General features: G+C 45.0%; 8 protein-coding genes across 12 annotated transcripts; 5 read left to right on the forward strand and 3 right to left on the reverse strand.

Moving 5' to 3' along the window:
• The first annotated feature begins 351 nt into the window (after nt 1-351).
• Nucleotides 352-2,692, forward strand: LOC117899354 (acyl-CoA Delta(11) desaturase). Of its 2 annotated transcripts, none has more exons than XM_034809325.1 (5): nt 352-492; nt 1,260-1,570; nt 1,630-1,966; nt 2,026-2,211; nt 2,272-2,692. In XM_034809325.1, exons 2-5 carry the CDS (start codon nt 1,270-1,272, stop codon nt 2,588-2,590), a joined length of 1,143 nt encoding a protein of 380 aa, XP_034665216.1. In that variant the 5' UTR covers nt 352-492; nt 1,260-1,269; the 3' UTR covers nt 2,591-2,692. The 2 variants fall into 2 exon arrangements, with proteins under 2 accessions (XP_034665216.1, XP_034665217.1); XM_034809326.1 differs by lacking the exon at nt 352-492 and adding an exon at nt 815-917.
• LOC117899375 lies at nt 2,613-9,756 on the reverse strand. Of its 2 annotated transcripts, none has more exons than XM_034809356.1 (3): nt 9,632-9,756; nt 2,932-3,197; nt 2,613-2,867 (listed from the first exon to the last, which is right to left on the reverse strand). In XM_034809356.1, exons 2-3 carry the CDS (start codon nt 3,175-3,177, stop codon nt 2,862-2,864), a joined length of 252 nt encoding a protein of 83 aa, XP_034665247.1. In that variant the 5' UTR covers nt 3,178-3,197; nt 9,632-9,756; the 3' UTR covers nt 2,613-2,861. The 2 variants fall into 2 exon arrangements, with proteins under 2 accessions (XP_034665247.1, XP_034665248.1); XM_034809357.1 differs by lacking the exon at nt 9,632-9,756 and adding an exon at nt 5,454-5,569.
• On the forward strand, nt 5,895-7,117 carry LOC117899200 (coronin-1B-like). Its single transcript, XM_034809073.1, has 3 exons — nt 5,895-6,401; nt 6,481-6,753; nt 6,815-7,117. Exons 1-3 carry the CDS (start codon nt 5,895-5,897, stop codon nt 7,115-7,117), a joined length of 1,083 nt encoding a protein of 360 aa, XP_034664964.1.
• On the reverse strand, nt 7,412-8,065 carry LOC117899214 (coronin-1B-like). The gene has a single exon (XM_034809087.1). It carries the CDS (start codon nt 8,063-8,065, stop codon nt 7,412-7,414), a length of 654 nt encoding a protein of 217 aa, XP_034664978.1.
• A 377-nt stretch (nt 9,757-10,133) lies between the features above and the next one.
• On the forward strand, nt 10,134-11,292 carry LOC117899215 (coronin-1B-like). Its single transcript, XM_034809088.1, has 2 exons — nt 10,134-10,928; nt 10,990-11,292. The coding sequence occupies exons 1-2, from the start codon at nt 10,134-10,136 to the stop codon at nt 11,290-11,292; spliced, it is 1,098 nt and encodes a 365-aa protein (XP_034664979.1).
• Nucleotides 11,293-11,586: 294 nt separating this feature from the next.
• LOC117899216 (coronin-1B-like) lies at nt 11,587-12,240 on the reverse strand. The gene has a single exon (XM_034809089.1). The coding sequence runs from the start codon at nt 12,238-12,240 to the stop codon at nt 11,587-11,589; it is 654 nt and encodes a 217-aa protein (XP_034664980.1).
• A 1,849-nt stretch (nt 12,241-14,089) lies between these two features.
• On the forward strand, nt 14,090-19,087 carry LOC117899353 (acyl-CoA Delta(11) desaturase-like). Of its 3 annotated transcripts, none has more exons than XM_034809322.1 (5): nt 14,090-14,237; nt 16,955-17,275; nt 17,595-17,931; nt 17,993-18,178; nt 18,243-19,087. In XM_034809322.1, exons 2-5 carry the CDS (start codon nt 16,966-16,968, stop codon nt 18,559-18,561), a joined length of 1,152 nt encoding a protein of 383 aa, XP_034665213.1. In that variant the 5' UTR covers nt 14,090-14,237; nt 16,955-16,965; the 3' UTR covers nt 18,562-19,087. The 3 variants fall into 3 exon arrangements, with proteins under 3 accessions (XP_034665213.1, XP_034665215.1, XP_034665214.1); XM_034809323.1 differs by lacking the exon at nt 14,090-14,237 and adding an exon at nt 16,232-16,251; XM_034809324.1 differs by lacking the exon at nt 18,243-19,087 and having other exon boundaries at nt 17,993-18,182.
• Nucleotides 19,088-20,121: 1,034 nt separating this feature from the next.
• Nucleotides 20,122-25,537, forward strand: LOC117899349 (UNC93-like protein MFSD11). Its single transcript, XM_034809302.1, has 4 exons — nt 20,122-20,569; nt 23,998-24,167; nt 24,238-24,695; nt 24,755-25,537. The coding sequence occupies exons 1-4, from the start codon at nt 20,483-20,485 to the stop codon at nt 25,348-25,350; spliced, it is 1,311 nt and encodes a 436-aa protein (XP_034665193.1). The 5' UTR covers nt 20,122-20,482; the 3' UTR covers nt 25,351-25,537.
• Nucleotides 25,538-25,598: the final 61 nt, after the last annotated feature.

Genomic DNA, 25,598 nt, shown 5'->3' on the forward strand with positions numbered 1-25,598 from the left:
TTGGGCGTAGCAGTAATAGTAGGAACTCATTGATTCTTGGTGGAAGACCGCTTTGGCCAAACATTTACCTTTCCCAGCATTTTGTGTACTCCTCGTAGTATACATAAAACTTAAATTCCATTTCCTGATTACTAATAAAGACCTTCTGGTGAGTGTTGTGTTCAAATTATTCACGGATGCGCAGCATCAAAAGTGTAGCGAATGTACCTTCAAGTTCTATAGATTGAGAGAACTACAAAAATGTGTACCAATACATGTACATTTGTATATAGAAATATATGTACATATGTACATGCATATGGGTAACGAGTGAAATCTGTGAAATAAATCTTTTGAAAGTCGTACTGGGGATACGGGCACTCCTGGCAACAGTTCTAAGGCAGCTACGGCTCAAAGCGGTTGCAAGGAGCGCTCAGTTTTGAAAATATAAACCTTTAAAAGTTCACCGTCACATTAAATTTAATTAAACAAAAAGCAAAGTGAATAATTCAGGTACAGTAAAGATTTTTGCACATAAAAAGTGGCGCGTTTCAGTGGCAATCTTCGCTTTTGCGGGTGTGAAATAATATTTAAAAAATCAGGTGATGCTCCAATCTGATGTTCCATCTTGGCAAATTCTTCTTCATATATTTATGAACTTTTCCGCGTTGGCTACTGCCTCAGATTTAGTCTGTTTGAATTTAAAACGCGCGCTAAATGTGTTTTTTTCGAAGTATAAGTACGGCGAATTCCTGCGACTATATAGAACCACATCGATATCAAGCCCGCGATCAGTCCGATATTTGTGAAATCACTTGTACATATATACTGTCTGGGGGTATAAATACAAAAAATCGTTGCAATGCCGAGCATTTCATTTCAATTCATTAGCCATTCAGGCTGCTATTTTTTGTCTTTGGCCTTCTGTCTTTATAAAAGTAAGTGAATTAGTAGTTTGTATTTTAAGGCACCTTCGGACTTATTTTGTAGTTGAATCTGTTAAGAAACGATACCAAAATTCAGGCTGGAACTTAGTCTTTTCAGCATCCATTATCTTCTGATCTCTATGATACTCGCCTTAGGGCTGTTCAGTCTTTGTGCTCGTGATATTTTATAATCGACATTTGATTCAGTAAAGTCTCTATATGTAACATGTACAATGTACATGCGACCTGAATGCATTTCAAAATTGCAATCCACACTTAATATATTCAATGGCGAATCGATAAGGAAATGCAAGCTTATAAAAGGTGATGTGATGTGCTCTCTATTCATTACAGCAAAGGCGACATGCCACCAAATGCCGTAGGACTGCCGGACACGTTACCAAAGGTGCCTGTCCACAGCGATCTGCTAAAGGAGAACAACATGGAGGACGAGTCATCCAAGCAGACGGGCGTGCTCTTTGAGGGCGATGTGGAGACAGCCGATGGTGCCCTAGCCACCGACACTTTCCAGTTCAAGAAGGCCGAGAGCCGCCAGTTGCAGTGGGTCTGGCGTAATATTATGCTGTTTGCCTATGTGCATTTCGCTGCCCTATATGGTGGCTACTTGATGCTCACCCAGGCCAAGGCTGCCACCGTGCTGTTCGGTAAGCAAATTCAAATCCAACTTAATGCAGCTCGAAATTGAACTCCGACTGTTCTGTAGCTGCCGCTCTATATGTTTGTGGCATGTTGGGCATTACGGGCGGCGCACATCGTCTCTGGGCCCATCGTTCCTACAAGGCCAAGTGGCCGATGCGCCTAATATTGATCACCTTCAATACGATCGCCTTCCAAGACGCCGCCTATCACTGGGCGCGCGATCATCGTGTGCACCACAAGTTCTCGGAGACGGATGCCGATCCGCACAATGCCACACGTGGCTTTTTCTTCTCGCATGTGGGCTGGCTGCTCTGCAAGAAGCATCCCGATGTGGTGGCCAAGGGCAAGGGCCTGGACCTGTCCGATTTGCGTGCCGATCGCATTTTGATGTTCCAAAAGAAGTGAGTGTGCGGAGAAGAAGGGGAAATTACAAAATCTCATAAATAATATTCGACTCTAGGCACTACCATGTTCTGATGCCTTTGGCCTGCTTCATTTTGCCCACCGTCATACCCTTTTTCTTTTGGAATGAGTCGCTGCTGTGCTCCTGGTTTGTGGCCACCATGTTCCGTTGGTGTTTCCAGCTGAATATGACCTGGCTGGTCAACAGTGCCGCACACAAATTCGGTGGTCGTCCCTATGACAAGTAAGTTTTACAAACAAATTCATTGATTTGTTAATAATAAATGTGTGCCTTCCTTTATAGAACCATCAATCCATCGCAGAATGCCACGGTTTCGGCTGTCACCTTCGGCGAGGGCTGGCACAACTATCATCACGTCTTCCCCTGGGACTACAAAACTGCCGAGTGGGGCAACTACAACCTGAACATGACTACAGCATTTATTGATATGTTTGCCAAGATCGGTTGGGCCTATGATCTGAAATCCGTCGCTCCGGACACCATTGAGAGGCGTGTCAAGCGCACGGGCGACGGCACCCACGAGCTGTGGGGCTGGGGCGACAAGGATCTGACCGCGGAGGATGCCAAAGATGTACTATTTCTTGATAAAAAGTCGGAGTGAGCTCCAGAACTACTATTCCCCCTAATCATTAACAGTTAACAATTTAATTGGCCATTTATAGATGGTGTGTGATAATGTCAGCTATTGAGCGATTATACTAAATATAATTGATTTTGTCTATCAAAGAGCTGTTCGAGTGATTTTTATGAGTGGTGTGCTGGTAGTGTGCTTCTCTCCTGATTACGTGGTACTCGTGACGTGGTGCTCCGGCCCAGCCGGCCGGAACAGTTGCCAGTCGTGTTGTGGTGTGACGATTCCGATAAGGCTATCGCTATGTCTGTAGGAAAGTTTGAAAAGAATGGAAAAAACGTCTGGGAATACCAATCATAATTAATGCTTACATTTAGGCTTTCATTGTTCATTGTTCTTTTGATCTCCTGTGCACGCAGCACAATGTTAGCCAAAGCCTTGGGGGACACTCCATCCTCAAGTAGCTCGAGGCACAGATCAAGCGCTGGCTCCGACAAATTTGTTTGCATCAGTGCAGACATGCCATTTAGAGCACGCTTGAGATGTGTTGAGTCGTTCACACGTTGTCGGGGCTCCATTGCCGGCTCTGCAGCTTGTTCAGGTGCTGCTTGCGACATTTTTTTGATGCTGAAAATTCCTGAAAAGAATTACGTTAAAACGGAATTTGACAATTGCCAAAAAGGAAAATGCTACTGCTGCTGAAAATGAATGACAGCCATGTCATGATTCCTACGTTAGTAGAAACTTTGTTGCAAAAGTGGAAAATCTTTAGGGGCAGAGATTCCCCCAGGCACCTTATGGCTATCAGCGCCGCCGATAACCTGGCCAATAGAAGATGCGAAAATTGCTGCATGATATGAGATCTCACAGGAGACATTTAATGATTTAAATATGTTATCAACAAGAGGATAAAATGCGCTGTAGGGTGCTTAATGTACTTGGCCAGAGAGCAAAGCGTTGATTAGTCTCTATGAGCCCTCCACCTCTGCGAAGACAAGGCAAAAAGGGTTAGAAACTTTGAAATTAGCTGTAATCTATGAGGGGTATGAAGGGTTTTCCTTCGCTTTAAATGATTAAGAGGTTACTGCCCAGTTTTATAATGTAATTCCTACTCGGACACGCTCTAGTAACAGTATCATACATGCTATGACGCATCCACAGCATGTATGCATCAAATACATTTACCCTCTAAGGGACAATTGGCATCACGCGTTCATCTGTCATCTGATTAGGGTTCTGTAATTTTTCCAATTGACGTCCAATGGAATATAACGTGATCCACGGGATCTGTTGATCTCAAGGAGATTGTAAAAGATTCAAATGTACTTGATTTGAAAAGATCAGCGATGTTCAGTGCCACTTCCAATCCGCACTTTGTGCTTTAGTTTTTTTCCATCAAGTGCAATGAGGATGGTGTTCAAACCTTTATTTGCCAGCACTTAATATCATGCATAAGCGGCTATAAATATTCAATTAGATTGAAAATAGCCAGATGCCTGTTGATTTTGAACCCTTTTACCTTGCACAAAAATTAATTTTCAAATTAGTTTTTAGTCTTTTATTGTTTAAGTAATCTGGCCGTCTAATTTTTATTGCAGAAATTGGTCTGCTAATCCCTTTTTGATTGCAGTTTCTATAATTACTTAAATTTTCTTATCTATTAACAAACAATATTGAAATATTCGAGCTGCAGGTGTTTATCTCTTGTCTTACTCATGCAATCATAATCAGTCCCAGAATAAATTCAGTTCATGGGAAAAGGAAAACCAAGATAAGTTTAACTAATTGGGGGGGCGGCTACGCGGGGTTTCCACACGGTGGCATCCACTTATCAACAAAAGAAGTGGTCAGTGACAAGCCACTTATCAAGGATAATACCTGGTCAAAGTCCCCTAGAAAGTTGTGAACTCTGGCCTTGTTATTGTCCAAGCATTTGACGTCAAAGAACGGAAATGAATTACTAAAAATGTTTATAAATAATCCATGATGTTTAGCGATGAAATATGCTGCATATGGTGCGCGTGCCCCTGCGGCGGCCATTGAAATTGAAAGTAATCTGGATAGCTGGCATTTTGTTTTGTTGGCGAGTGATATTTTAATGTACAGTACACGTACACTGGACATGCGATCTTTATTATTGTTATCATCGTCTGGTCGCGTGCCAAACGATTCAATTCACAAGGGTTATCGGTGTTTTTTCTGATTTAAGGACTGATAACCTTCACAAAGTCGCAAGCAGCTAGGTATGAATGATTAGACGGATCATGGCATGCCATGCTGATTGCCTGCAAGGCGCCATTATCCATATCCTATATATTCATATAAAGAAATTCTATGCCCAAGACATAGCTTAACCTTGAAACAATGTCCGTTGTTTACTCCAAGAGTATGCAGAGGTAGTCCATCTGGTCAACCAGATGTTTATTTTCACACAAATTTGTAAGTCAACAAAAATGGCATTTAAATTATTAAGAATGCGCACCAAGGCCGTTTAATTCGCAGGAATAAAGTATAGGGGAAAAGTTGGGAACTACAAATTCTTTATGAGTTATTGAGAGGAAAACATATAAATAATATAAAATTCAAATATCTGTTAGTTAACCTGGCCGTATACGAGCGCATGAAATTGTTAGAAGATAAAACCAAGACGTGGTTTCTGGATCCCTGCATTAGGAAAAGAGTGACCCTCAAAGTTTCTATGCCATGTGACACCTATTAATTAAATGCGATTTGCCATTACTTGTAAATCTCATCTGTTCATCCTAATCAGGTGCGGCGTTTGCAGATGGATGTCGCCAGCCGCAACAGGCACGGTGTGTGGTGTCGCTTATCTCAGCAATTGTTCTGAGTGCGTAAATGTGCATAATGTTGCTTGCAGGATATTGAAACTTACGGGTCCTTTGAGTAGCTTCCACAACAAAAAAATAAAACACTTCCTTTTCGTTTGAAAAAAAATTCAGCAATTTTTGCGTTTGTTTTTGGAATTGGAGATGAGCGTCAAGTATCGATTATCTGAGTTGGATACATCGATATATCGCTTGCATTTATTGCACTTAATTACACATCACCTGAGACGGGGACAGCCTTAAGCAGTTGCATGCAAAAATAACACAGGGAAACGACACCAAGGAGCCCTGTTGTTTGCCTGTCAACGGAGTAACGGACCCCCAAAACTCAGCAGGGGATCAGGTCTGCCCTGACTTTTGTGTAGAGCAAATTGTCGCAGGGAAATTTCAGTTACCAAACAGCTTCCAACGATTGCACAGCCTAAAAATTTACAAATTTCCAGCTCCCAAAAGCGAGAAAAAAAATATTTTTTACAGTGTGAAAAAAAATGTCCAAGTTTATTTCAAAATTCCGTCAGCTACAGGCGCGCACTTTGAGCCGCGAGTGTTGCCATGAGAATTTGCGCGTCACAAAATTCGGCTGGGACGCGACCATCTGCGCGGTGAATCCTAAATTTGTGGAGTCGGTGGGCGGTGGCTCGTTTGTGGTCATACCCTGCGCCCGTGTGGGTCCCCTGCCCATGGACTATCCGACAGTGAGCGGACATGGCGGCTGGGTGCTGGACATTGCCTGGAGTCCGCACAACGATAACATTATTGCCACGGGCTCCACCGATGGTGTGGCACGTGTCTGGGCCATACCCGATGCCGGACTGTCTGAGCCACTCGAGCGGGCTGTCGTTGATTTGAAATTTCACAAAGGACGCTGCTGCCTCGTGCTGTGGCATCCGTCGGCCGTCAATGTGCTGGTCACCGGCGGCTCGGACAATCAGCTGGCCATCTGGAATGTGGGCACGGGACAGCTGCTCAAGCTGCTGGACACGCACCCGGCCCTGGTGTACAGTGCGTGCTTCAATTGGAATGGATCCCAGCTGGTGACCAGCTGCCGTGACATTAATGCTGCGTGTCCTCGAGCCACGCACGGGCCAGCTGCTCGGCTCGGCGGTGTGCCACGAGGGCGCGCGTCCGACACGCGTAATTGTGCTGCGCCAGGGATTGATCTTCACCACCGGGTACAGTCGCAGCATGCAGCGCCAGTACTCGCTGCGTTCGCTGCAGCAGCTGGAGCCACCCCTGGCCCTGGTCGATGTGGACTCGCAGATTGGATTGCTCTTTCCCATCTATGATGCGGACACAAGTCTGCTGTTTCTGTGCGGACGCGGGGATAACATTTTGCGTTACTATGAGGTGAGTATAAGCTGCAGGACTGTACCGCAGCACAACTGTACCTCCGCCACACGTTACACAGGTAACGGACAAGCCGCCGTTTCTGCACTACATCAACACAATCGCCTCGAAGGAGTCGCAGCGTGGCGTCTGCCTGATGCCCAAACGTGGCTGCAACTTGCCGAACGGAGAGCTGGGAAAGATCTTTCGCCTGAATAGCAAAGGTGTCTGCGAGATTATGTCGTTGACGATGCCGAAGGAGCTGCCCGAGCAGCTGTTTGCGGCCACCCCAGCCATTACAGCCGTCGAGTGGGACGCGCGCCCTCGTGGCACACCGCCGAGCCGAGCAGCTCGGTCTGCTGTTTCTGTGCGGACGCGGGGATAACATTTTGCGTTACTATGAGGTGAGTATAAGCTGCAGGACTGTACCGCAGCACAACTGTACCTCCGCCACACGTTACACAGGTAACGGACAAGCCGCCGTTTCTGCACTACATCAACACAATCGCCTCGGAGGAGTCGCAGCGTGGCGTCTGCCTGATGCCCAAACGTGGCTGCAACTTGCCGAACGGGGAGCTGGGAAAGATCTTTCGCCTGAATAGCAAAGGTGTCTGCGAGATTATGTCGTTGACGATGCCGAAGGAGCTGCCCGAGCAGCTGTTTGCGGCCACCCCAGCCATTACAGCCGTCGAGTGGGACGCGCGCCCTCGTGGCACACCGCCGAGCCGAGCAGCTGGCCCGTGCGTGGCTCGAGGACACGCAGCATTGTGTCACGGCAGCTGGTCACCAGCTGGGATCCATTCCAATTGAAGCACGCACTGTACACCAGGGCCGGGTGCGTGTCCAGCAGCTTGAGCAGCTGTCCCGTGCCCACATTCCAGATGGCCAGCTGATTGTCCGAGCCGCCGGTGACCAGCACATTGAGGGCCGACGGATGCCACAGCACGAGGCAGCAGCGTCCTTTGTGAAATTTCAAATCAACGACAGCCCGCTCGAGTGGCTCAGACAGTCCGGCATCGGGTATGGCCCAGACACGTGCCACACCATCGGTGGAGCCCGTGGCAATAATGTTATCGTTGTGCGGACTCCAGGCAATGTCCAGCACCCAGCCGCCATGTCCGCTCACTGTCGGATAGTCCATGGGCAGGGGACCCACACGGGCGCAGGGTATGACCACAAACGAGCCACCGCCCACCGACTCCACAAATTTAGGATTCACCGCGCAGATGGTCGCGTCCCAGCCGAATTTTGTGACGCGCAAATTCTCATGGCAACACTCGCGGCTCAAAGTGCGCGCCTGTAGCTGACGGAATTTTGAAATAAACTTGGACATTTTTTTTCACACTGTAAAAAATATTTTTTTTCTCGCTTTTGGGAGCTGGAAATTTGTAAATTTTTAGGCTGTGCAATCGTTGTGTTATTTTTGCATGCAACTGCTTAAGGCTGTCCCCGTCTCAGGTGATGTGTAATTAAGTGCAATAAATGCAAGCGATATATCGATGCCTGTTGATTTTGAACCCTTTTACCTTGCACAAAAATTAATTTTCAAATTAGTTTTTAGTCTTTTATTGTTTAAGTAATCTGGCCGTCTAATTTTTATTGCAGAAATTGGTCTGCTAATCCCTTTTTGATTGCAGTTTCTATAATTACTTAAATTTTCTTATCTATTAACAAACAATATTGAAATATTCGAGCTGCAGGTGTTTATCTCTTGTCTTACTCATGCAATCATAATCAGTCCCAGAATAAATTCAGTTCATGGGAAAAGGAAAACCAAGATAAGTTTAACTAATTGGGGGGGCGGCTACGCGGGGTTTCCACACGGTGGCATCCACTTATCAACAAAAGAAGTGGTCAGTGACAAGCCACTTATCAAGGATAATACCTGGTCAAAGTCCCCTAGAAAGTTGTGAACTCTGGCCTTGTTATTGTCCAAGCATTTGACGTCAAAGAACGGAAATGAATTACTAAAAATGTTTATAAATAATCCATGATGTTTAGCGATGAAATATGCTGCATATGGTGCGCGTGCCCCTGCGGCGGCCATTGAAATTGAAAGTAATCTGGATAGCTGGCATTTTGTTTTGTTGGCGAGTGATATTTTAATGTACAGTACACGTACACTGGACATGCGATCTTTATTATTGTTATCATCGTCTGGTCGCGTGCCAAACGATTCAATTCACAAGGGTTATCGGTGTTTTTCTGATTTAAGGACTGATAACCTTCACAAAGTCGCAAGCAGCTAGGTATGAATGATTAGACGGATCATGGCATGCCATGCTGATTGCCTGCAAGGCGCCATTATCCATATCCTATATATTCATATAAAGAAATTCTATGCCCAAGACATAGCTTAACCTTGAAACAATGTCCGTTGTTTACTCCAAGAGTATGCAGAGGTAGTCCATCTGGTCAACCAGATGTTTATTTTCACACAAATTTGTAAGTCAACAAAAATGGCATTTAAATTATTAAGAATGCGCACCAAGGCCGTTTAATTCGCAGGAATAAAGTATAGGGGAAAAGTTGGGAACTACAAATTCTTTATGAGTTATTGAGAGGAAAACATATAAATAATATAAAATTCAAATATCTGTTAGTTAACCTGGCCGTATACGAGCGCATGAAATTGTTAGAAGATAAAACCAAGACGTGGTTTCTGGATCCCTGCATTAGGAAAAGAGTGACCCTCAAAGTTTCTATGCCATGTGACACCTATTAATTAAATGCGATTTGCCATTACTTGTAAATCTCATCTGTTCATCCTAATCAGGTGCGGCGTTTGCAGATGGATGTCGCCAGCCGCAACAGGCACGGTGTGTGGTGTCGCTTATCTCAGCAATTGTTCTGAGTGCGTAAATGTGCATAATGTTGCTTGCAGGATATTGAAACTTACGGGTCCTTTGAGTAGCTTCCACAATAAAAAATAAAACACTTCCTTTTCGTTTGAAAAAATTCAGCAATTTTTGCGTTTGTTTTTGGAATTGGAGATGAGCGTCAAGTATCGATTATCTGAGTTGGATACATCGATATATCGCTTGCATTTATTGCACTTAATTACACATCACCTGAGACGGGGACAGCCTTAAGCAGTTGCATGCAAAAATAACACAGGGAAACGACACCAAGGAGCCCTGTTGTTTGCCTGTCAACGGAGTAACGGACCCCCAAAACTCAGCAGGGGATCAGGTCTGCCCTGACTTTTGTGTAGAGCAAATTGTCGCAGGGAAATTTCAGTTACCAAACAGCTTCCAACGATTGCACAGCCTAAAAATTTACAAATTTCCAGCTCCCAAAAGCGAGAAAAAAAATATTTTTTACAGTGTGAAAAAAAATGTCCAAGTTTATTTCAAAATTCCGTCAGCTACAGGCGCGCACTTTGAGCCGCGAGTGTTGCCATGAGAATTTGCGCGTCAAAAAAATTCGGCTGGGACGCGACCATCTGCGCGGTGAATCCTAAATTTGTGGAGTCGGTGGGCGGTGGCTCGTTTGTGGTCATACCCTGCGCCCGTGTGGGTCCCCTGCCCATGGACTATCCGACAGTGAGCGGACATGGCGGCTGGGTGCTGGACATTGCCTGGAGTCCGCACAACGATAACATTATTGCCACGGGCTCCACCGATGGTGTGGCACGTGTCTGGGCCATACCCGATGCCGGACTGTCTGAGCCACTCGAGCGGGCTGTCGTTGATTTGAAATTTCACAAAGGACGCTGCTGCCTCGTGCTGTGGCATCCGTCGGCCGTCAATGTGCTGGTCACCGGCGGCTCGGACAATCAGCTGGCCATCTGGAATGTGGGCACGGGACAGCTGCTCAAGCTGCTGGACACGCACCCGGCCCTGGTGTACAGTGCGTGCTTCAATTGGAATGGATCCCAGCTGGTGACCAGCTGCCGTGACACAATGCTGCGTGTCCTCGAGCCACGCACGGGCCAGCTGCTCGGCTCGGCGGTGTGCCACGAGGGCGCGCGTCCGACACGCGTAATTGTGCTGCGCCAGGGATTGATCTTCACCACCGGGTACAGTCGCAGCATGCAGCGCCAGTACTCGCTGCGTTCGCTGCAGCAGCTGGAGCCACCCCTGGCCCTGGTCGATGTGGACTCGCAGATTGGATTGCTCTTTCCCATCTATGATGCGGACACAAGTCTGCTGTTTCTGTGCGGACGCGGGGATAACATTTTGCGTTACTATGAGGTGAGTATAAGCTGCAGGACTGTACCGCAGCACAACTGTACCTCCGCCACACGTTACACAGGTAACGGACAAGCCGCCGTTTCTGCACTACATCAACACAATCGCCTCGAAGGAGTCGCAGCGTGGCGTCTGCCTGATGCCCAAACGTGGCTGCAACTTGCCGAACGGGGAGCTGGGAAAGATCTTTCGCCTGAATAGCAAAGGTGTCTGCGAGATTATGTCGTTGACGATGCCGAAGGAGCTGCCCGAGCAGCTGTTTGCGGCCACCCCAGCCATTACAGCCGTCGAGTGGGACGCGCGCCCTCGTGGCACACCGCCGAGCCGAGCAGCTCGGTCTGCTGTTTCTGTGCGGACGCGGGGATAACATTTTGCGTTACTATGAGGTGAGTATAAGCTGCAGGACTGTACCGCAGCACAACTGTACCTCCGCCACACGTTACACAGGTAACGGACAAGCCGCCGTTTCTGCACTACATCAACACAATCGCCTCGGAGGAGTCGCAGCGTGGCGTCTGCCTGATGCCCAAACGTGGCTGCAACTTGCCGAACGGGGAGCTGGGAAAGATCTTTCGCCTGAATAGCAAAGGTGTCTGCGAGATTATGTCGTTGACGATGCCGAAGGAGCTGCCCGAGCAGCTGTTTGCGGCCACCCCAGCCATTACAGCCGTCGAGTGGGACGCGCGCCCTCGTGGCACACCGCCGAGCCGAGCAGCTGGCCCGTGCGTGGCTCGAGGACACGCAGCATTGTGTCACGGCAGCTGGTCACCAGCTGGGATCCATTCCAATTGAAGCACGCACTGTACACCAGGGCCGGGTGCGTGTCCAGCAGCTTGAGCAGCTGTCCCGTGCCCACATTCCAGATGGCCAGCTGATTGTCCGAGCCGCCGGTGACCAGCACATTGAGGGCCGACGGATGCCACAGCACGAGGCAGCAGCGTCCTTTGTGAAATTTCAAATCAACGACAGCCCGCTCGAGTGGCTCAGACAGTCCGGCATCGGGTATGGCCCAGACACGTGCCACACCATCGGTGGAGCCCGTGGCAATAATGTTATCGTTGTGCGGACTCCAGGCAATGTCCAGCACCCAGCCGCCATGTCCGCTCACTGTCGGATAGTCCATGGGCAGGGGACCCACACGGGCGCAGGGTATGACCACAAACGAGCCACCGCCCACCGACTCCACAAATTTAGGATTCACCGCGCAGATGGTCGCGTCCCAGCCGAATTTTGTGACGCGCAAATTCTCATGGCAACACTCGCGGCTCAAAGTGCGCGCCTGTAGCTGACGGAATTTTGAAATAAACTTGGACATTTTTTTTCACACTGTAAAAAATATTTTTTTTCTCGCTTTTGGGAGCTGGAAATTAGTAAATTTTTAGGCTGTGCAATCGTTGTGTTATTTTTGCATGCAACTGCTTAAGGCTGTCCCCGTCTCAGGTGATGTGTAATTAAGTGCAATAAATGCAAGCGATATATCGATGTATCCAACTCAGATAATCGATACTTGACGCTCATCTCCAATTCCAAAAACAAACGCAAAAATTGCTGAATTTTTTCAAACGAAAAGGAAGTGTTTTATTTTTTATTGTGGAAGCTACTCAGAGGACCCGTAAGTTTCAATATCCTGCAAGCAACATTATGCACATTTACGCACTCAGAACAATTGCTGAGATAAGCGACACCACACACCGTGCCTGTTGCGGCTGGCGACATCCATCTGCAAACGCCGCACCTGATTAGGATGAACAGATGAGATTTACAAGTAATGGCAAATCGCATTTAATTAATAGTTCCATAATCTATAGATGCAGTACGTCGCACTTACCAACATATGTACGTTGTTTGCACGCAAAGCTGAGGCGTACTCATACATACATACATATGCAGTGACATCACATCACATCAGATGCTATGACGCAAAATAGTTGGTACCCCATTCTAGGAACAATAGATGCATAATGTATGTATGTATATAAATATGTACATATGTATTTACATACATCCATACATCTACGCTAAAGGCACCTTTGCAGATTTCAAGCTCATAATTCTAATGCGCATTAACCCAAACTTGCTGTCTACGTGTGCAGATAAGCCTGTCCTTGAATGTCGATGAATGCATACATATGTACGTATGCAGGTATACATCTACATACATATGTATGTATGTATTTAATATTCTTTATTAGAAATGGTCAAAACTACGTGTCAATGAAACCTCGTCGCCCGGTTTTAAAGCCTCATACTACTAATATCAGAATTCAATCCTAAATATCACTTCTTTGATTGTAAGCTTGATACTATTTCCCACACCTATCATGTTGTATTTATTTGCAACCAATGGCTTCGGCTGCACATGCTCACAAATATACAAATGGGCAGACAATATCATCGTGGAGGTATGAATAATGCAATAAGATTGAAACTAGCCATATGGCCTTCGTATTTTCGTAAATATTCTCGGCTTACTTAACCTGAACTTCTGTGTTTGAAAGAAGCGGCGATATGCAAATGAATCTGGAATGTGTCTGCTATTAAAAAAAACATTGGCTCAAGCCACTGCGTGAAGGGATTGGACTCACCAACTGGTTTTGGCCTGGTCAAAGTGCAAGAACAATAAAGTTATCTATACGCAGATTAATATAAGGCAGGGCAACTGGATTCACGGCCTAACCCATTATCATTAACACGGCGCACCGAGCGAAAAACATCGATTAGATTGGGTTAACATGGTCCAAACCTACTGCTGGTACAAAGTGCGAAGGCTAAACCCGCTGGCTGGACCGGGCTGGTGGCTGGTCCAGTCCATGTGTGCGGCTTTTAATTTTAGAAATTGCATTGTTTACAAGCGGCGTATTGATATTATCGCTCAGATAAAATGCAAAACTGCCTCGGATTCAATCGTTCACTTAGGATTTGGATAATTGAAGTCATTAAAGAGTGAATGTTTACAATTTCTCCCAAATTTGTAAATTCACATCGATTGGTGGGCTACGTGCATGCTGCTAATCTAAAGAACCTAGGCAAGAATCGACTCCCCGGCACAAATGAAATGCACACGCCGACAGAAAAAAGCTCTGACGTTGTCGCTCGGCTCGGTCGCTTGCTCGCTTCCATCTCGGCTGTTGCTTTCCTCGTACGAATGTTTTCGTTTTTGAGAGTGCGCGAAAGTTTAGTTAGTTGAACTTAATATTGTCTAGCGTGCGGACGTGCTGTGGCTCCCACAACAAATACTAGTTGAAACAAGAAACTGTGCGAAAAGAAAAGCGCGAGTTAAAGAAGTTAAAAGCGACTTGGTCAAGGAAACAGGTTGGTTACTAGCCATGGACTATTCCAGATGTCATGTACATAATATAGTGTCTAAGGCAGTGCAATGACTTGTTGAGCCATTGCCACAGGATTTTGTGTGTCTAGTGTTTACGTAAAAGCGGCATGCCAGGCGCCAGCAAAGCAAGAAATTACAACAATTATTCTACACAGTTCTAGATTTCATTTCCTCTGCGCTTTTTATCTCCGATACTTGCTTGTATACTATGTATATACAAATACGATGTACCAAACGAGACGTTCGTTCGTGTGTACATATGTACGCGTAGCTTGTAGTTCGATCTCCGATCTCTGTCTGCCATGTATTTCTGTTTCTTTTGCGCTCAGCGTTTGCTCTTCAAACTCTTAACTGGACGATCTTGGGGTCGAGTTTTTAAGCAGCCACTATACCTCTGTAGTCCGCCAAGGTTTCAGTTTAACGGTCAAAGTGTTTAACGGAAGGTTAGATGTCGGTCTAGTCGCTTATTTTTGGTTTTGTTTTTTTCGGCTAGTTTTGAGTGTTCGCCCATTCAGACTTGAATAAGGGGAGGGGGTGGGTGCTTAGGTGTACTTCATTAATTCACTTTGCTGCTACTCTTTAATGCTTTTTCCTGTTAAACTAAACTCCTCATTGTTTTTTTTCGGCTACTGAACTTTGAGAATAATTAAACGGGCACTTAGCATTGCAAATTGGTTAAACCAGGACAACCAACTAAACCGTAATGGAATTGCAAATTAAATGTACATATTGCTCGGGGAGAGTTCAACACAATTTCTCACTTCATTTACACCAGAACCAATTAAATGTTTTAAATTCGATAAACATTACTAAATCCACAACAGTCATGTGAAGCAAGCTCCAATTACCGACCCGACAGCGTTGTTGAACCCAAGAAGCGTAGCCACTGCATCACGACTTTGCAACGTGATTCTCTAGAGAACAAACAATGTACATACATATGTACATGTATAGTATACATTGTATACATATACATAATTGTCTCTCTCTCTATCTCCAACTCGCACTGGGCTGTACTTTCTTTCTGCTTCCCTCGCTCTCTCTGTTGTAAGCTCCCACGCTACCAATAAATGAGAATGGCATACAAACAGAGAGACAGACAACACGTCGACATATTTCAAGTTCAATGCGCGACTCACATTTTGCGGTGCTTGATAAAAGTCTTGTTGGTGTTGGTCATTAGTGCGTTTGTTTGCCGGCTTTTGGTCAAATTTAAAGCTTATTTCTGTACAAGAATTAACAGCTGTTACTCATGTTTCCCTCTCTTGCTGCGAAAAAGCTTTCAGATTTGATCTGCTTTTTTTACACTAACACCTAACACTCTTATGTGCGCGTGTTTGTACAGTTTTTTATTTCTTATTATTTTCCTCTACTATCTCTCTACCTTCTTTATTGGCGTTCCTAAGCGCGCCACTTTTCTGGCGTGAGCATCGTATGATGCAAAAGCTTTCACTTTGACACAGGTTCACGTGTTGAATTGGGTAATGTTCCTATTGTTCTTGCTTGCAATTGTTTGTGAGCTGATGAAATCAGCAATAGACACATCATAATTATAATTCACACACACATATGTGATTCACATCTGTTTTTGAAAAGATGTTTGTGTTGTGTTGTGGTGTGCATAAAGTCCAATAGCACGCACCATCAACATACACGTGTTCGGTCGTCCATACTGATTAGATTAGTCAAAGCAGTTAGTCTAGACATACATTATAATTGTTAGCCCTGACCTTAGCAGGTGCACAAAAGTATTAATAGGCAGATCGCTGAGATGGCCAAAAGAAATCCAATTTAATCTAATCGTGTCCAGCGCGCTGAGCGAACACCTGCAAAAGCTTCCACCCTGCAGACTTTTGAGCTTACGTGTGTGAGAGCGATAACGAGAGCCAGAGCGGAAAGCTTTTTGCACAGCAAGAGTTCTTCGTGCGAAACTTATACACATATCGGTTTTAAAACTTAACCAAAGCGGCTCGTCCGGCTGTCGTCAGTGCAAATATAGTACTATATTCCTATAAAAAAGAAAACTACAGTTTTTATAAGGTAAAAAGAGTCACAGGGAACATATCGGAGCAATCCCAAGTGTTGAGGAAATAGCTGACTAGACTTTACACACATATAAACATATGATTACATATTGCTATATTGTGCTCGGCCGATTCGCCAATTCTTGCTAATTTTCTGTACGAGTACGTGAGTGTGTGTGTGTGTGTATAACAAAGCATGCCCAAATTTGATGAGCTAGTAATTTTCCACAAGCGGAGGCTCAGCTCAGCTCAGATTAAACGCACTTCCAGGAAGTCGGTATAAGCAATTAACCTTGGGGCAAGGAAAGGTTCCCAGTGACCCATATATAGCCCCAACTGTACCCTTTCCCACACCGGCATATTATTCACGCTCGGAATGAATCCTTTTGACTTTGGCCAGGATGTGCGCCAGCTGTATTGATTTTTTGTAGCTTTGTTCTGCGGCTAGCCTGGTCTAGCCAGCATGCCGACGAAACGTATTTGGCAAGACACTGAATTGAATGCTGCTGCTTCAAGGTGTAATAGAGACAGGTCTGCAAATGGCAGTAATAAAACTTGGAGTCACTGCCTTCTGCCTCACCCAAAGCGTGTCAAGTGCAAAAGCTAATTGCTTAACCCCACCGAATGATGCCAAACAAACACTAATTAAATTGTTATTTTTCTTGTTTCACTTGAAGGTTGATGCAATATGCCGCCCAACGCCCATGCCGGTGCCCAGTCCATCACGGACTCGCTGATCGCCGCAGCTAATGCAGCCGCTGATTCCGATCAGAACCCCACCAAGCTGCAGCAGGACTCCACTGGTGTGCTCTTCGAGTGCGATGTGGAGACCACCGATGGCGGCCTGGTCAAGGACATTCTGCCGATGAAGAAGGCGGACAAGCGCAAAATGAAGCTCGTCTGGCGCAACATCATTGCCTTTGGATACTTGCATTTGGCTGCACTCTACGGCGCTTATCTGATGATTACCTCCGCGAAGTGGGAGACAATCGGCTTAGGTAAGAAATCCCTATCCCTATGGTTACCCATTATGGTCATCTTCCTAGCGCGTGCCGGACGCTTGAATATGCCATGGCTATCAATGTTTTGTCATTCAGACAAACATTCATTCAGCACTGATAACCTTCGCCAAGTGGCATCTATGGACGACTGGGCAGAACATTCATAGACTGCTGATTAGTCGGCCTCTAATATAAATTCAGTGACAGCTATTCACATTTATTTGCATGCGGTTATAATTTAAATCATCGATTTACAACCTTTTGTTTGCTCATCAAAGATTCAGACAGTAATTCAAATTTGCTTTGGAACTTGCAGCTTACATCTTATATGCCGTCTCCGGATTGGGAATCACTGCTGGCGCTCATCGTCTCTGGGCCCATCGTTCATACAAGGCAAAGTGGCCGCTGCGTGTGATCCTGGCTACCTTCAACACCATTGCCTTCCAGGATGCCGCCTATCACTGGGCGCGCGATCATCGTGTCCATCACAAGTACTCGGAGACAGATGCCGATCCCCACAATGCCACCCGTGGCTTCTTTTTCTCGCACATTGGCTGGTTGCTGTGCAAGAAGCATCCCGAGGTTAAGGCCAAGGGTAAGGGTGTTGATCTATCTGATCTGCGCAAGGACCCCGTTCTGATGTTCCAGAAGAAGTAAGTGGACGCGTTTTGCCATCCCATCGTATCAATGTCTAAGTCAAACTTGTTCCTGCAGATACTACATGATTCTGATGCCTCTGGCCTGCTTTATTCTGCCAACGATCATTCCCATGTACTTCTGGAATGAGACGTTTGTGAATGCGTGGTTCGTGGCCACCATGTTCCGTTGGTGCTTCATCCTGAATGTGACCTGGCTGGTGAACAGTGCCGCCCACAAGTTCGGTGGTCGCCCCTATGACAAGTAAGTGTGCACATGCAGTAATTCTTTGTTTTTTTGAAAGGTAATATTCTTCTTTCGTCTACAGAGTTATCAGCCCCTCCCAGAACATCTCCGTCGCAATTCTGGCCTTCGGTGAGGGTTGGCATAACTATCATCATGTGTTCCCCTGGGACTACAAGACGGCCGAGCTTGGCAAATACTCTCTAAACTTCACCACCGCCTTCATTGACTTCTTCGCCAAGATTGGCTGGGCCTACGACCTAAAGACCGTGTCCGCAGAGATCATCAAGAAGCGTGTGAAGCGCACTGGTGACGGCACCCATGCCACTTGGGGCTGGGGCGACCGCGATCAGCCCACGGATGAGATCGAAGAAGCGCTGATTATTAACAAGAAAAGCGATTAAGCGAGTGAGCGAGCGAGGGAGCAAGCAAGCAAATAGGAAGCTGATCAGGGAGGGTTTAGCCGAAAATCAATCAAAACCAACACAATTTTCCATTTTGCACGTGTCCGCGAAACATTTCCTTAGCAGCGCATATAAAACGTAAAAAAAAGTAAAACCATTTAATTAATTTTAAGATAAAACGTTGAGGATAAATGTTTGTTGTTTATCGTAACTCTATACCGTCTGTGTTAATCCAGCTCTGGAAATATGTTTTTTTCGCTCTGGAATTGCTTTTGAAGACAGACAGAAACTACCTTAAAATTTACATGTGCATACATTTGATTAAACAAAACATTGTATATTCAGATTCAGATTTGATTTGTAATTCCATCGTACAATTGAGTCAAATTTGTGCTTTGTATTAACTATTATTTTGGAGTTCATAATGGAAGAGGAAGGAGGAGGAGATATTTTCAGCTAAAAACTAAGTTTAATAAATACACATTAAAGTTGAACTTGCTGTTTCAAAACGAGGAATACCTGCAAACGAATGATTTTAGTGTTTAGAGTAAGCCAAAAACATACAAGAGGAATAATCAATAAACTAATACACATACATACCTATACATACATAAATATTATATAACAAACGATCGATGTTAGCACACGGAAAGAAACCTTCACGTAAACATGATATTTCTTTAAATGTTAATAAACAAAGTGAGAAACCCCATTTCCGTAGACTATTTTTCCATCGCTTTGACTTGAATGTTTCCATGTAATCCCCGGTAATTTTCCCAAGTTATCTATTGGGTTCAACAATTGGGTTTTCACTTTCTATTAGATCATTAAAAAACCCAACATCATGAAACCACTTTTCAAATCAATTTGGTTTTGATGCAATAAATCCAATTCGCGCGCGAGTATCGATACGTTGTTATCTTGTGAATCTCGCAGATTTTCAAAAGAGACATATATAAGGATAAGGGAACAGATTCTGTAAGTCTCCCTCCCTATTCATTGAAAATTCTATAATAGTAACATTCCATTGATTGCGGAATTAAACAAAATTATAGTTTCAGCGCTGAGAAATGATTTAAGATCTACGGTATATTCACCGCATATTTTTTAAATTAAAAGGTATATTTTAGTATATGTTTAAGGGTCGTGCGGTAAATTTGATCGATAAGTCCGCGGGTACACTGCCACCAACCGTCGTAGCGTAAATTTCAGAGGACTTCTTGTCAATTGTTCCAAATAATCCCAGCTAATTTTCCCAAGGTTACCCATCGGACAACATTTGAAATCCACTGTTCATTTCAATTTGATTTTGATGGAATACATCTATTTCGCGGGCAAATATCTATCTATCTATCGATAGGCGGTGCCACGCATGTGAATGAAAAGGTCGAAAATCACAACAAAATCATGGTATTACGATATTAGGTGAGGACAGAGTTGGACTCTTCGAGGGACATAAACAAATTGGTCCCGCAAAGAGAGAAGTTGTCCATACCTCTAAGCCATTTATACCAATTCTCGTGATAGCTACTATCTCCGAGTTTTATTTATTTGTTGTAGTCGATTCAACTCTCAGCCGTCGTCGCGTAAACACTGCATTTAAATATCGTGGTGTGGTGTGTGTTTTGGTTTGGGTTTTTGCGTGTTTTTGTTTCATTTCCAATCGAAGCCATTTGCATTTAGTTAATGTTTTAACGAGTGTTTCATATACATGCAGACGCTCAAAATTAATTACTGCCTAGCACAAGCTGACTACTCATCAACCATAACCGAAAATACGCGCCCCCGCCCTCTCGCGTTGAGCGCCATTGTTGTCGTCGATTGGTGGCTCTGACGTCGAAACTGTAAATGCAGTACGGAACGTAAACGTAAATTATAATTGCATTCCATTCGACAAAGAACTGAGACCAGAGGCAGCATCATGGATAGGAAATTCCTGATGATTCTCGTCCTGGGCTGCGGCTTCATGTTCGTTTTTACTGCGTTCCAAACCATGTGCAACATTGAGGTAAGAGAAGAGTCCGCCCATGTGTGTGTTTTGTGTTGTCCGTTGTGTTGGTATCTGGCATCTGTCCGTCTCACTCTCGCTGTCGCTGCCACGAAACGTGTGTGTGTATGTATGCGTGGGCGTTGTTGACATCCTTGCCACTGGCATTTTCGTCCTTGTCCTTGCCAATAGACGTTCTCGTATCCTTGGCCCTACCCCACACAGTAACTCCGACGCACACAGTGGCCGAGGACGAAAACGCCACGCCACCCCTCAATCAGTAATTGAGTAAATTACCCTGATTTGGGGCAGTGCACATAAAATGGGGAGGAATTTCATTCTATTTTCCCTTAGTACAGCGTTCAAAGTTCATAAATCATGAATCCATTGTTCTCGCTGTAATATTCATCATTGAGATGGCAGTAAAATGTGGTCGGGTGTGGACTGGTGGACCATCCAATTGATAAGCAGCAAACAAAGGCAAACGCAAAGGCACTTGGCAGCTTATAAGCCTCAGGCAGTCTCAGCGTTCGTTATGAATGGAAAATGAAAATGGAAATGGAGTTGACGGTGACCCCAAGAGGTCATATTTCAATTAGGGTTAACTCCACTGATGGAGAAGTCTGTAACTCATATACGGATAGGCATGAGGCACGCCCCTCTATCTGAAATTGTGTTCCGTTATCTGTCAACGGTGATTAGTTAATTAATATGAGCAAATAATTATAATTGTTGTCAACATGCACCGCTGATGACTATTGACAATGATAAAAGATAGCAATATCTAGTACAATCGAAGCTTTCATTCACTTTTTGTATGCATAACGGCTTCATTTGTTTATTATCTGTTCCGATTAATCGAAAAGCCAATAGATCAAGGCCAAGCCTTGCTAAAAATAAACCGGAAAAGATTTGCACACAAATGTATGAATGTAGATATGAAACTATGTACCTACATATGTATGTACATATTTATATAGACGGGATTGACGTCTATGTATATGGCCAAAAACTGGTGGGCTTGATTACGTATGCATAGCATAGCGCTCTTTATTATAAACCCAAAAAAACCGGCTACAAACTGCGACGCAGTCGTTGTTTTGTGCGCTTAAATTCACGCATTTTGTTATGGTTCAATGGACTGTTGCTGTTCCACCTTCTGTAAATTCCCGCAGAAAAAATGATTATCGAAATGTACACTAAGTACTCGTAATTATCCGATTGAATACTCTCACTTTTGTGTGCCTTTTTTTGTTGAAATGTTTGTGGCCTTTCAGCACGGACGGCGGCGCATGCGCAATGCCCTCTAGTTAGTGTTTTTGTACAATTTATAAACAATTTACTACGCCGCTTGGCTTTGCTTCTGAAAAAAACAAAAAAAAAACAGCCAAAGCCAGTTGGAATGCCAGGCAGGGCGTGCTTTAACCAACGAGACTTACCAACTACCAATCTATCGATCGACAATAGTCTCTCAGCAGTGAGGCCTTGGCTCATATGGTGCAATCAGTGTACGAGGAGTTGGATGCAGAACACTCACTTGGGGAATTTTAGTATCCGCAAGCAGCGACTGGCTGCTCAGACCTTTTGCCAGCTGATTGCGCAATCAAAATCAAAGGGTAGTCAAACCAGACAGCGAAAACGCGTCAATGGAGCGCCCACCAACAACAACTCTTTCAATGTCATTGAAATTGCAATTGCAAACAAACACACACACACACACACACACACACAACGAAAGCATCGTCGGGCTTCAAGGCCACGTCAGTAATAAATATAAAGAGCGAGCCAGGTTGACCAACATACATACATAAGCACACTTCCATTCCATTCAAATGTACATAAAATATACATACATGCATACATTCATATATGCATGTAAGTGTGTGTGCTTGAGTGGGCGCCACGCGCGGAGCACCTGCGCCTGCGCCCCGCGAAAACATAACACAGACAACCGTTAGGCGCCTGCCTCCGCTTACACAACAACAACAAAAAGTGGGTGTGCTAGCCCGACGAGCCCACAATTTCCCAGCGACAACTGCGCTGCCCGCACCGCTGCAGCAACAATGTCTGCCCCAAAAGCAACAGAAATAAAATCGAAACTTGTTTCTGCATTTTTTCGAACCTTTTGAGAGTCGTTGTGCCAGTTTATTTTGCGTAATAAATCAGTAGTCCACATATATTTGGGGTCTGGCATGGCCTGGCATACTCCAGCCATTGACTGCAGCTTTCTTTTCATTCAATTTTGTTGTTTTGTTTGCACAAAACTTGACCCAAATCTCAGCTACGTACCTCAATGGTAAATCAATCAAAAGATCGTATACAAAAAGTTCATTGATATTGTGCTCATTAGCCGCTTGGCTGCTGATAAGCATAGATTGCACTTGAGACTCGAGTGCTCTTATCGGAATCATTTGATGGTTACTGCTCGGCTTTAAAAATAGTTTTCTAATGTCTATACACGTGTAAGCATACCTATAAATAGGCTAAGAATTAGCCTGTGAGTGGTAGCAATTGAACAATTAAAACAGCTACATTAACATTTGTATTAGTTACTATGTATGTACATCTCTACTATGTACTATATGAACTGCCATATAAAAAAGTCCCCCGTTCAGCATTGAGCCAACAACTTCCCGTTCTAGAGAGTTCCTGTATTCCATTGCAATTACTTACGACTATGTACAGTGTCTGAGCACTTCCGTTTCGAAAAGCTCATCCGGAATGGGTGGGTGGAAGGCTAGTTACACTGCAGAAAATAAAAGCTCACATCGGAATGTTCAACTTTCACTTCCACAATCTGACGCGCAGTACTGACATTCGCCTGCTTAAAGCTGTCAAAGTGCTGGGCTGGGCGTCGAGAACTGCATCGAGTACTGATAATGCAGCACCACTCCACGCTCATGTTGGACTTCAATATTGGGCACAAGGACCAGCATAGACCAGACCAGACCGGGCCAGTATCAGTTAATTGATGCAAATCTAAATCAAAATCGTGTCAGAGTCAGAGTCGGCATTTCTGCTGCGAGATAACGATATCATTCCACATTGCATTCAGATGCGTCCTTTTGAATGGAAAATACCCAAACCGAAAACATGTTTCGTATTCGTTCAGCTAGTAATTTTCCATTCATATTTAGAATGTGGGCAAGAATTGCAGCATTGCACTTGAATTTGCTTGCAGAGTGCAGCATACTCGTTCTTAGTAAATTATTGAAATATTTTTAATTTATTTTTCATATTGCATCCGGACAAGAAATACCTGTATTTGAAGCTCCATTTGTACTTGAATCGAGAACACGTTTTGTGTATAACTTTTAAACAGAAATACAATAAAATATATTATATTTTTCGAGTCACTTGATTGCCGGTTCATTAGCATGGCTGGCACGGCTGGCACGTTTTACAAATGATAATCAAATGATACAATTTCTTTTCAATTTCATTGTTAGAAAACTATACTGGACAGCATTTCCCAGGAAGATGATAACTTCAAGGGCGAGGGCTACACAAGTCTGGCAATTATTTATCTATTCTTCTCGCTCTCCAACTGGCTGGCGCCGTCATTCATATCGTTCACGGGTCCCCGAGTGGCCATGGTGGTTGGAGCATTGACCTATACGTGAGTAGATCCGCAAAGGAATTTAAAATGGTTCAGTAAAAACGATTATTCTACCCGTTCCTTCTTTCAGCGCCTTTATGATCACCTTTATGTTCCCTTCGACGGTGCTGCTGTATGTGGGCAGCGCTGTGCTGGGCCTGGGCGCTTCCATCACTTGGACTGGCCAGGGAACTTATCTGGCGCGTTGCAGCGAATCGACGACCATTTCCCGCAACTCGGGCGTCTTTTGGGCCCTGCTGCAGTGCAGCATGTTCATCGGCAATCTGTTTGTCTACTACCAGTTCCAGGACAAGACACGCATCGACAAGGAAACCCGGAATCTGGTCATAGGCGTGCTCACTGTGATTGCCGTGCTGGGCATTGTGTTTTTGGCTGCCTTGCGCTCCATGCCCGACAACGCCGAGCACGACAATGAGCTGGAGCAGAAGCACACGGGCTGGGATCAGGCAATGTATGCCCTTAAGTCGGCAGGTCAACTCTTCTTTACCAAGAAGATGCTGCTCCTTAGCTTGGCTTTCTTCTACACAGGTGCGTTTGGAAGCTGCTCCTTTTGGGCAATGAATAATAGACTTTTGCTTGCTTTACAGGTCTGGAGCTGTCGTTCTTTAGTGGCGTCTTTGGGTCCGCAATTGGCTTTACTACGAAAATCGCTGAAACGCCCAAGGAGATTGTTGGCCTCGTGGGAATTTGCATTGGCGCTGGAGAAGTTTTCGGAGGCGGACTTTTTGGCATACTGGGCAACAAGACAACACGCTTTGGACGCGATCCCATCGTAATTGTTGGCTACATCATGCACATGGCGGCCTTCTTCATGACGTTCATTAATCTGCCGAACAGCGCACCATTCAAGGATACCACCGATATATCGTACCTGGAAACGCCCAGTGCGAGCATTGCCCTGGTCTGTGCTTTCCTCCTCGGCCTGGGCGATGCCTGCTTTAACACCCAGATCTACTCGATGCTGGGTGGCGAGTACGTGAACAATGCCGTGGGCGCTTTTGCCCTGTTTAAGTTCACACAGTCCGTGGCGGCGGCCATTAGTTTTTTCTACTCCTCACATTTCGGGCTGTACGTCCAGTTGGCAATACTTGTGGTCACTGGCACCATAGGCACCATTGCCTTTGTCTTTGTCGAGTGGGGCTTCAAGCGGCAGCATCGCGAACAGGAGGCACTGGAAAAGTAAGGCTTGGCCGGGCTGGGACTGTCCGTGTGTTAAACCTAGTATTAGCTGAAGAAATTCCGTTTAGGGCTAGCGAATCTTTGTCCAATGTTTGTTATATTCCTTGTGAGCACGTTTGAAATGCGTGCGACTGCGTCGTCTTCCTAGACAACTGATAATAACTGATAAATTGATTGTTGTTGTGCGCTAATGTTGCTATATGTATTTTAATGTTGGAATTCCAGAACCGATAACCGAAAAAAACATATTGT

This window comes from Drosophila subobscura, chromosome O (genome assembly GCF_008121235.1).
Source record: "Drosophila subobscura isolate 14011-0131.10 chromosome O, UCBerk_Dsub_1.0, whole genome shotgun sequence".
Lineage (NCBI taxonomy): Eukaryota > Metazoa > Arthropoda > Insecta > Diptera > Drosophilidae > Drosophila > Drosophila subobscura.

Bases quoted from the DNA above. Each gene is read 5' to 3' on its own strand.
- LOC117899214 (XM_034809087.1), bottom strand. From the start codon at position 8,065: ATGTCCAAGTTTATTTCAAAATTCCGTCAGCTACAGGCGCGCACTTTG.
- LOC117899215 (XM_034809088.1), top strand. From the start codon at position 10,134: ATGAGAATTTGCGCGTCAAAAAAATTCGGCTGGGACGCGACCATCTGC. The intron at 10,929-10,989 runs GTGAGTATAAGC...CACGTTACACAG, and splicing joins ACATTTTGCGTTACTATGAG to GTAACGGACAAGCCGCCGTT.
- LOC117899216 (XM_034809089.1), bottom strand. From the start codon at position 12,240: ATGTCCAAGTTTATTTCAAAATTCCGTCAGCTACAGGCGCGCACTTTG.
- LOC117899349 (XM_034809302.1), top strand. From the start codon at position 20,483: ATGGATAGGAAATTCCTGATGATTCTCGTCCTGGGCTGCGGCTTCATG. The intron at 24,168-24,237 runs GTGAGTAGATCC...TCCTTCTTTCAG, and splicing joins GTTGGAGCATTGACCTATAC to CGCCTTTATGATCACCTTTA. The intron at 24,696-24,754 runs GTGCGTTTGGAA...CTTGCTTTACAG, and splicing joins CTTGGCTTTCTTCTACACAG to GTCTGGAGCTGTCGTTCTTT.
- LOC117899200 (XM_034809073.1), top strand. From the start codon at position 5,895: ATGTCCAAGTTTATTTCAAAATTCCGTCAGCTACAGGCGCGCACTTTG. The intron at 6,402-6,480 runs GTGTACAGTGCG...CGTGTCCTCGAG, and splicing joins TGGACACGCACCCGGCCCTG to CCACGCACGGGCCAGCTGCT. The intron at 6,754-6,814 runs GTGAGTATAAGC...CACGTTACACAG, and splicing joins ACATTTTGCGTTACTATGAG to GTAACGGACAAGCCGCCGTT.
- LOC117899354 (XM_034809325.1), top strand. From the start codon at position 1,270: ATGCCACCAAATGCCGTAGGACTGCCGGACACGTTACCAAAGGTGCCT. The intron at 1,571-1,629 runs GTAAGCAAATTC...ACTGTTCTGTAG, and splicing joins GGCTGCCACCGTGCTGTTCG to CTGCCGCTCTATATGTTTGT. The intron at 2,212-2,271 runs GTAAGTTTTACA...CTTCCTTTATAG, and splicing joins GGTGGTCGTCCCTATGACAA to AACCATCAATCCATCGCAGA.
- LOC117899375 (XM_034809356.1), bottom strand. From the start codon at position 3,177: ATGTCGCAAGCAGCACCTGAACAAGCTGCAGAGCCGGCAATGGAGCCC.
- LOC117899353 (XM_034809322.1), top strand. From the start codon at position 16,966: ATGCCGCCCAACGCCCATGCCGGTGCCCAGTCCATCACGGACTCGCTG. The intron at 17,932-17,992 runs GTAAGTGGACGC...TTGTTCCTGCAG, and splicing joins GTTCTGATGTTCCAGAAGAA to ATACTACATGATTCTGATGC. The intron at 18,179-18,242 runs GTAAGTGTGCAC...TTTCGTCTACAG, and splicing joins GGTGGTCGCCCCTATGACAA to AGTTATCAGCCCCTCCCAGA.